This window comes from Hordeum vulgare, chromosome 4H, assembly GCF_904849725.1.
Source record: "Hordeum vulgare subsp. vulgare chromosome 4H, MorexV3_pseudomolecules_assembly, whole genome shotgun sequence".
In the NCBI taxonomy this organism is placed as follows: Eukaryota; Viridiplantae; Streptophyta; class Magnoliopsida; order Poales; family Poaceae; genus Hordeum; species Hordeum vulgare.
The window spans coordinates 402,471,953-402,482,385 of NC_058521.1; the positions used below are offsets into that span (position 1 = coordinate 402,471,953).

General features: G+C 45.3%; 1 protein-coding gene across 1 annotated transcript; it reads left to right on the plus strand.

Annotated features, from left to right (window-relative positions):
- The first annotated feature begins 1,565 nt into the window (after positions 1-1,565).
- Positions 1,566-5,239, plus strand: LOC123448742 (rhamnogalacturonan I rhamnosyltransferase 4-like). The gene is made up of 8 exons (XM_045125735.1): positions 1,566-1,931; positions 2,829-2,896; positions 3,012-3,100; positions 3,186-3,339; positions 3,429-3,718; positions 3,812-4,016; positions 4,093-4,250; positions 4,461-5,239. Exons 1-8 carry the CDS (start codon positions 1,661-1,663, stop codon positions 4,720-4,722), a joined length of 1,497 nt encoding a protein of 498 aa, XP_044981670.1. The 5' UTR covers positions 1,566-1,660; the 3' UTR covers positions 4,723-5,239.
- The last annotated feature ends 5,194 nt before the right edge of the window (positions 5,240-10,433 follow it).

Below are 10,433 nucleotides of genomic sequence, written 5' to 3' on the forward strand. Positions count from 1 at the left end.
ACAAACTAATAAAGAGAAATATGGATCAATCTTAATTCTTGGTCTCAATCTAGAAAATCATCGATGTGTACAAATGAAAAATTATAAACCAAATAATGGATAAATAAATGGCCTGATGACTCAACATTATTCAAATATTTCGGTTCCTAACCAATTAACCACTTCATCAAGGTTACCAATGGGCAAGTGGAGACGTGAACACCTCCAGGTGAAGCTATATAGGCCATCACATCAAGGCAATAGGGCGTACATGTGGGGTGATTAGCATGCTTCAACCTGCAAACTTATTGATAGTAAACACATATTAGGGAAGAATATGGTGTGTGCTTAATTACATAGAGACACTTCTGGTTTAACTCGACAAAGCAGAAAAAAAAATCAAAACAAACTACAGAACCAAGAACCAAGGGCCAAGGTTGGCATACTGTATGTTGATCGATAGTATTTTGGCATGGCTACATGGGGATTGTAGATGAAAGGACAGAGCGAGGGTGAGGCAGTTACCCTCCCGACATAGATATTGACGACTCGATGGTTGGCACAGATGCAACGTCGATCTTCAGTGGTGGCAGGCAATTAGATCGTTCATATTTACAGAGCCATGGATAAAAAAATCAGATGAGGAAATTGGACAAAAAACTGATTATAGATCGGATGCAATCTATCAAATAGAATAAAAACAATAGATGGAGAGAAAACTTACAGTTCCACGAAGAATCTCGAAGGCCCAGCATGAATTTTCTCCTCCTCCTCACAAACCCCAAACAGAGCGCAAGTGATGGCTCTGTTTGTCCCCCTCCTTAATGCTCCCAAATAATCAAAAGAAGACAGACAACAATTCTCACCAAAAACATTGTAGGATCGGATATTCTCACGCCCGTGGGTTCAAACGGCGGCGGTGGCTAGTGGAGATGGAGATCAAGCGGATGCCTCGGCCATGTCCTAGGCCTTGCCGACCATCGAATCACACCGCCACCTGTGACGCCAGGCCTGGGCCACCCTGCACGGATGCCCACCCCTCGATCTACCTCTCCCGATGTGGCCCATCTCAATGAGATGTGGCCGTGGCGGATATGGCCGCCGCCCTGCTGACTTGCTCGAATCTATCTAGGGCCTCCCCGCTTTAAGGAAAGAAGGTGAGTGGAGGGCGGCGCCAGCGGGGGAGAGGGCGGAGCTTTGCGTGGGGGAGAGGAAAGAGGGCGGCTGTGCAGAGGAGGAATGGATCGGAGGTCGTGGGTGTGCGCCACCAGAAGGAGCGATCGAGGCGGAAGGCAGCGGTCGTGGAGGGGCAGAGAATGTGACGGTTTCTTTGTATGGTTTTTTTGCGTGAAGGAGGCTGGTTTTCGGAGGGATTGAAGGATTGAAAAAAAATCGCTCGGAGGACGTGGGTGGGAGGAGCTAACGAGCCGGTTTTTTTTACGTGAGAGGTGGGATAGCTGGGAGGTTGAACCATCGCTAGGTTAAACCATCACGACGTTCGATCCTGCTTTAACAGTAGAGATTACTCGACAAAAGATAATTACTACAGTACTAGTACCTCACCCACCCTGCAGTTAAGCCGAGTCGGAGGCAGAAAGGAAAGCTCCTGGCCGTCCTGTGCTTGTACACACAACACACGACCACGACCACTAGTTAGTGGCCATAGGAGTCGGAAGCCCATATGGCCAAGCAAAAGGCCTCGCTTCCGGTGATCCGCCGCCGCATAGGCGGTGTTGGGTTGTTGCGCTGGGCGGTGCGGGTCGCGTCGAGCATACTGCTCTGGACGGCGGTCCTCCAGCTCTCCACCTTCTTCGGTCTTCCCCTCCCGCCGCTCCGCGCCGCCCGGCCGTCCTGCATAGGGAACCGCAATATCTCTGCAACCGCCTACGCCGTAACCGCCGTCGCCTCCGACGATGTAGGGGACCTTGCGCCTCCAGCTCTACCTACCAGGAGTAAGTGGCTCTTGTCTTCTTGATCTCGCCGTTCGGCGATTCTTTGTTCTGGGTTGGGTTCTTGGAATCTGGTCCTCCTTCGTTGAGGGGCTCGCTGTCTCAGTAGCGGCAGTCCAAATGTGGTTGCTGACAGCATTCGTGAGATAGGATCGAATCGTTTACCGGGAACTGAACGAACGAGACCAGCCAATTTGAGCCATTCTTGGTGTAGATCGTTAAATCTGGTGCCCGTTGGGATGTTCGGAAATTCATGATTGCCGAACTTGTCAGTTCATAGTTGCATGATTTCTCTTAATTACTGCATGTCTTGCTTCTTTTAGTTTTCAAATGCCGATTTGGTGGATTAGTCAAAAATGGATTTCGATGGCCTCTTGTGACGGAGACTGGCTAGAGAATAATTGATTCTTTCGTGTTGTCTTATGCTGTTTCCAGTTAGTTGGTGACTTGGGGTCGCTTTGGTCCTGTGATGTGAGTCTTTATGCCAAAAAGTGGGGTCTTAATTTGTGTTTTGGCTTATTGACAAGGTGCATTTGTGTCGTTTGCATAGGAATGCTAGGTCTAATATCTGTTGTACACATGGAGATGATTGGTATTTTATAAGGAAAACTTTCTGTTTCGACAATGCCGCAATGGGGAAGTTTTTCCCTCTTGCAAAGTGAGGTTCTAACCACCATGCTGGTGCCTTGGTGATACATCGAACAGAAACAGTTTGTAGCTCCCTTTGCAGTAAATTTTATTGCTCAAGAATACAGTTTCCCCATCTTTACCTGAGCCTGCTGTGTAGTTTGATTTTGACATATATGCAGCATCAACTGGTAGTGATGTTGATAACAGCAGAACCTACGCTGGGACAAGGATAAGTTCAGGCGGAGTAAACCTTTCTTTTCTCTCCTGTAGGATCTTACAGAAGTAACGGTTATCTTCTTATTTCATGCAATGGCGGCCTGAACCAAATGCGAGCTGCGGTTAGTACTGAATGTGAACTCTCTGGTCTTGTGTTACTGAAATGTTAGCTTTCATGTACAGCTATAGCGTCCACCTACCCTGTGCTAATGCTCCATGAAAGCTTCTCCTGTGCAGATATGTGACATGGTAACTGTAGCACGCTATTTGAACCTGACCATGGTTGTACCTGAACTTGATAAACAATCCTTCTGGGCTGATCCTAGGTATGTGGTTCTCACACTTCCTTTCAGTGGTTGATTATGCAGTTAGAACTTGCAATTGCTGACTCGATGTATTTGTACTTTGCAGTGATTTTGGAGATATATTTGATGTGAATCATTTCATCTATTCTTTAAGAGATGAGGTGAAGGTTATCAGAGAACTCCCACATAAGTTTAATGGGAAAGTTCCATTATCAATGCAACCAGTCAGCTGGTCTAGTGAGAAATACTATTTGAGACAGGTTAGAAGTAATCTTCCTTCAAGAGATAGATTTATACTTCTGTTCTATCCTCTGCTTGTTTCTTACTGTCAGAGCTGTCTTCCTTCCAGATCTTGCCTCTTGTACGAAAGCACAAGGTTATACGTTTTAGCAGGACAGATTCTCGCCTTGCGAACAATGGCCTTCCTCTAAAGCTCCAAAAGCTTCGCTGCCGTGTTAACTACAATGCATTAAGATTTACACCATCCATTGAGGCCCTAGGCAACAAGATGATATCGAGTCTCAGGAGTACTGGATATTTTGTTGTGCTTCATCTGAGATATGAGATGGATATGCTCGCCTTCTCTGGCTGTACACACGGATGTTCTGGTCAAGAAACAGCAGAGCTCACGAGAATGAGGTTCCTTCGGCAATACAGCTTTTCAGTTAACCATATTTTCTCCTCCCATCCTTTGTATTGAATGTTCGTTTTTGTCTGTTCTTTGAACCTCAGGTATGCATATCCCTGGTGGAAAGAAAAGGAAATAGACTCTGAGAAGAAAAGGCTCGAGGGACTCTGCCCGCTTACACCTGGGGAAACAACATTAGTGCTCAAAGCTCTTGGTTTCCCCAGGGACACCCGGATATATATTGCCTCAGGTGAAATCTATGGTGGTGAAAAAAGATTAGCTGCATTGAAGGCAGAGTTCCCTAACATCGTAAGCAGATCATAATTTAACACCCAGAATTTCTTGCTAACATTAAAATGATGCTTATCTGATATTCAAACTGTAGGTGCGTAAGGAGATGCTTTTATCTGAAGATGAGCTACACCTCTTCCAAAAACACTCGACTCAAATGGCAGCCCTGGACTATCTTGTTTCTGTCGCTAGTGATGTTTTTATTCCCAGTAATGATGGAAACATGGCTAAAGTTGTCGAAGGACACCGCAGGCATGTCTATTTCTGACCTTCCTAATATGAGCATATCTTTTTCTTGCCACCATGTGTATGTGTTATTATGACATGATTAGCTGGGTGGGAAGTCTAGTGTACAGCTATCGTGTCGATGCAGATGTTTGCTTTGAAGAATCGTGGCTATAGTGGGCAAGAGCAAAATGAATGCCCCTAGGTTAACTGAGAGGTGTATATGTTGCAATGCAGGTTTATGGGCTTCCACAGAACCATACAGCTTGATAGGAAGAAGCTGGTTGAGCTTATAGATCTTTTTGAAGACCAGGAGCTGTCATGGAATGAATTCTGTACTGCTGTCAAGGAGCTACATGAGGGCCGAATGAGCCAGCCCACGAGAAGAAAAGTCATCGCTGGGCAGCCTAAGGAAGAAGACTACTTCTATGCAAATCCTTATGAGTGCCTTGGGCCTGCTAGAAAGAGAAGGGAAAAGCTAAAACATACCGAGGCATGAACACTACACTCGGGTGCCCGATTGATCGGTATAGAGGGCTGGAGTTAACAGTGGTAACACGGGTTGACAGCTACATCTAGATGCTCATCCTAATAACCTGATTAGCTGACTGCAGTAATGGCATACCAAGCTTCAGCAGCCTCCTCATGTACCACCTAAGACGTGCTCATATTTTTTCGTCGAGTCTCCACTCATGAAGTTGTAACACTGCTGTGCATGTGCAACATGTAGCTCAGCAGAGTATTCTTCTGTATTGGATGATCAACATGGGAGGTGGAGAGGAGCTTATGCCACCCAGAGGCTTGATAAAGGCTTCCCACTTGTTCAGGTTTTCTGATGATGCGGACTTACTCAGCTGCAAGTGCTACATGTGAGTGAACTGTAGATGTAGATCTAACTTCTCTTGGGTCGGCACCAGATGCTATGTTGTAGTGTTAGATTGCAGCATTTGCTTTTGATGTACATAAACCTTGCTTCAAACCCCTCGAATGGAAAATGCACTGCATCTTTTTTGTAAGTGCAAATGACTGGCATGTCGATGCAAGGCATTGAGCTGGTATGACACTAGGGCATTCATGCTCCGCTTTGTTGACGTACTACACAGGTGCGGCACACCATACTGGTACTCCCTCCCTCCGGAATTACTTGTCACAAAAGATTTTTAGCGTATCGTCTGGTAGCCGTGATTTTACTATATTGATACCATAAGTATTCAAGTTCTTTTTGGGGTGAACACCATCATGGCTTACTTTATTGAACTCAAATAACACTTACTCCCTATGTAAACTAATATAAAACTGTTTAGATCACTTCTCTTATATTTCCTTCGTCCGGAAATATTTGTTAAAGGAATAGATGTATCTAGATGTATATAGTTTTAAATAAATTATTTTTTATCCATTTCTGCGATAAGTAATTTCGGATGGACGGAGTATTAGTTTATAGAGGAAGTATATTGTTTACGATAGAGAGAAAATCAGGGGGCTCATCGACCCAATTACAAGAAATCTACTCTCAAAACTAAATCTTCTCTTCGTGTAAACAATGCTTGAAATGGGCATCCCCAATCTCCGCAACAAGATCCATACAATCCGCGTATTCCTGTGCATGCATTAACAACTTCCACAGAGTCTGATTCTGCGATGATTTGATGTATACCATGCAATGCTGCTAAAATAAGACCATGTTTCATAGCAAGATCTTCGCTGCTAAAATAAGACCAATAGCAAGGAAAGTAACCTTCTGCTCACGAGCTCAAATGAGCTTGCAATGAACAGTATCTTGAAAAATATTGTTTTTTTTTTTGACAAATGTTCTAAGAGCTTGCAAAATTTTATCATGAAATCACATTTGTGAAAATCGTGGCAAAAGAAACAAAACAAGTGCTCCAAAATGCTTCCGAAAATAGCATTTTCTGAGTATCGATTTAATTATTTTGCCACACTTTTCAGGAATGTAATTCCATGATAAAAAATTCAAGCTCTTAGATTTTTTTTAAATGTTTGTCACAAAGAAGTCGGATTTTTAAAATTTGGTTTGATATTTTTTACTGTTCATTCAAGCTCATTTGACCTCGAGCTGAAAAATTCCGTGTCGCAATAGCAAGAGCTTCCTTAATGGTCGCGTCTAATGCACAAGAGATGAAAGAACGAAACCAGCAATGAAATTTCCATTTGCATCCGGGATGACTGCCGTTGTAGCTCCCTAACCAGCAATGAAATTTCCATTTGCATCCGGGATGACTGCCGTTGTAGCTCCCTAACCAGCAATGAAATTTCCATTTGCATCCGGGATGACTGCCATTGTAGCTCCCTCTCCTTCGTCGTCGTGATGCGACGCATCAACATTTAATTTCAACATATCACTCACAGGTTTGGACCACTGCATGACCTCCCTCACCATGTGATTCTGATTTGCTTTTACCAAGTTGTTGAAGATTGGTAGAATGCGGATATTCGTTTCGGGTCTAGGGGCCAGATGATCCTGAAATCAGGACCGAACACAATCGCTGAGATTTGCACGTGCTGGTGTATATTTCGGTGTATTTTGAGAGAGTAGCTATTGACAGCACGGTGAAATGGCCCACTTTCAGATGCATTTATAACTAACGCCGTTGTTAAACTTCCGTCTGTGCAGACGGAGGCGAGGAAAGGTGAACCAAACCCCGTCAGTGGAGGCTTGCTTTGGAAGCCAGTTCTGGCCGGCAATAAATCCCCCGCCAGCCAACAGCTCAAGTGGCGATATACATCACTAGAAGCTCGAAGTGCTCGGCAACAATGGTGACTCATCCACTCATGCTTAAAGGATGAGTGAGTGCCTCCCTCTCATCCCATGTCCATGCTCTGTTTCGTATGTTGTGATGGTGGTTCGCTGCCGGGAGAACGATTCTACAAGCGCCGCCTTCGCTGTACAATGCATAGACTCAAGATGATGTCCCGTATGTCATGTAGGATCAAATGTTATAAAAAGTAGGTTTGGGTAAAGAAGCGAAATCCTTTGCAGAAGGCGGGTGCTTGAAGAGAAGAAGTGTGGTCCGATATAAAAAGCTAAAAAGGTTAAAGTGAAAAGTAGAGATGCATGTGCATTAGAGTTTTTATTTTTTTTATTTTTCGATATGACATCCTAATGGTAGCTTACATTGGAGAGAAAAAGTCAATATAGATGCCTCAAGCTACTTTTAACATGAAGCATCTGTATTCATATGCCATTATTGTACATGCGTTAAGTATTTTATTTTTTTGAACATAGGCAAAAGACTTGCCTCATATATTAAAAAAGGATGGGAGTTTTATGTTGAAAATATGACCTAGAGGTAATAATAAAATGGTTATTATTATATTTCGTTGTTCATGATAATCGTCTATTGTTCATGCTATAATTGTATTAACAGGAAACAGTAATATATGTGTGAATAAATAGATCACAATGTATCCCTAGCAAGCCTCTAGTTGGCTAGCTCGTTAGTCAATAGATGATCATGGTTTCCTGGTCATGGGCATTAGATGTCATTGATAACGGGATCACATCATTGAGAGAATGATGTGATGGACAAGACCCAATCCTAAGCGTAGCACTAGATCGTATTGTTCGTATGCTAAAGATTTTCTAATGTCAAGTGTCTTTTCCTTCGACCGCGAGATTGTGCAACTCCCGGATACCGTAGGAGTGCTTTGGGTGTATCAAACGTCACAACGTAACTGGGTGACTATAAAGGTGCACTACGGGTACCTCTGAAAGTGTTTGTTGGGTTGGTACGAATCGAGATCGGGATTTGTCACTCCGTGTGACGGAGAGGTATCTCTGGGCCCACTCGGTAGAACATCATCATGAGCTCAATTTGACTAAGGAGTTAGTCACACGATGACGTGCTACGGAACAAGTAAAGAGACTTACCGGTAACGAGATTGAACAAGGTATAGGTATACCGACGATCGAATCTCGGACAAGTTCTATACCGACAGACAAAGGGAATTGTATACGGGATTGATTGAATCCTTGACATCGTGGTTCATCCGATGAGATCATCGTGGAGCAAGTGGGAACCACCATGGGTATCCAGACCCCGATGATGGTTATTGGCCGGAGAGGTGTCTCGGTCATGTCTACCTGTCTCCCGAACCCGTAGGGTCTACACACTTAAGGTTCGATGGCACTAGGGTTATAGGGAATTGTTATACGAGGATATCGAAAGTTGTTAGGAGTCCCGGATGAGATCCCGGATGTCATGAGGAGCTCCGGAATGGTCCGTAGGTAAAGATTGATATATAGGACGGATGGTTTCGGACACCGGAAGTGTTTCGGGCATCACCGGTAACGTACCGGGACCACCGGGACCACCGGAGGTGGCCCCGGGGGTCCACCGGAAGGGGGCAACGACCCCGGGAGGCTAGATGGGCCAAGTGCGGAAGGGAACCAGCCCCTAGGTGGGCTGGTGCGCCCCCCACACTCAGCCCAAGGCGTAGGAGGTGGAGAGGGGGGAAACCCTAGGCGCTGGTGGGCCTAAGGCCCACCTAGGGGTGCGCCACCCCTCCCCCTTGCCCTGGCCGCCGCACCTCCCATCTGGGGGGGGGCTGCCGCACCACCTAGGGTGGGAACCCTAGGGGTGGCACCCCCTCCCCTCCTCCTATATATAGTGGGCACTTTTGGGCTTTTGGAGACACAGTTTTCCCTCTCCCTCGGTGTAGTCCTCCTCTTCTTTCTCCTCCTCTGTGCCGGTGCTTGGCGAAGCCCTGCTGGGAGACCTCGTCTCTCTATCGACACCACGTTGTCGTGCTGCTGGAGATCTTACCCAACCTCTCCCTCCTCCTTGCTGGATCAAGGTGCAGGAGACGTCACCGGGCTGCACGTGTGTTGAACGCGGAGGTGCCGTAGTTCGACACTAGATCAGAATCACACCGCAATCTGAATCGCCGCGAGTACGACTCCATCAACCACGTTCTAGTAACGCCTACGTTTAGCGATCTTCAAAGGTATGAAGATGCACTCACCCCTCTCTCGTTGCTGGTCTCTCCATAGGAAGATCTGAATATGTGTAGTATTTTTTTTTGAATTTATGCTACGTTACCCAACAGTGGCATCCGAGCCAGGTTTTCTATGCGTAGATTCTATGCACGAGTAGAACACAAAAGGTTATGGGCGATGATTTGTCAATTGCTTGCCGCTACTAGTCTTATTCTTTTCCGGCGGTATTGTGGGATGAAGCGGCCCGGACCGACCTTACATGTACGCTTACGTGAGACTGGTTCCACTGACAGACATGCACACCGTGCATAAAGGTGGCTAGCGGGTGTCTGTCTCTCCCACTCTAGTCGGATTGGATTTGATGAAAAGGGTCCTTATATAGGGTAAATAGCTTTGGCATATCATCGTTGTGGCTGTCACGTAGGTAAGAAGGCGTTCTTGCTAGAAACCCAAATCAGCCACGTAAAACTTGCAACAACAATTAGAGGACGTCTAACTTGTTTCTGCAGGGTTTGACATGTGATGTGATATGGCCAAAGTTGTGATGTTGCATGTATGATGTATGAGATGATCATGTTATTGTAATAGGTTTCACGACTTGCATGTCGATGAGTATGACAACCGGCAGGAGCCATAGGAGTTGTCTTAATTTATTGTATGAGATGCAACGCCATGTGCTTACTACTTTTACTTCATTGCTAACGGTTAGCTATAGTAGTAGTGATAGTAGTAGTTGGCGTGACGACTTCACGGAGACACGATGATGGAGATCATGGTGTCACGCAGGTGACGATGATGATCATGCGATGCCTGAAGATGGAGATCGAAAGAGCAAAGATGATAATGGCCATATCATGTCGCTATATGATTGCATTGTGATGTTTATCATGTTTTTCATCTTATTGCTTAGAACGAGGTAGCATAATAAGATGATCCCTCTTAAAATTTCGAGAACGTATTCCCCTAAGTGTGCACCGTTGCGAAGGATCGTTGTCTCGAAGCACCACGTGATGATCGGGTTTGATAGATTCTAACGTTCGCATACAACGGGTGTAAGCTAGATTTACACACGCGAAACACCTAGGTTGACTCGACGAGCTTAGCATGTACAGACATGACCTCGAATACAAGAGACCGAAAGGTCGAACATGAGTCATATGGTTGAATACGATCAGCATGAAGTTGCTCACCATGGTGACTAGTCCGTCTCATGTGATGATCGGACACGGGTTAGTCAACATGGATCATGT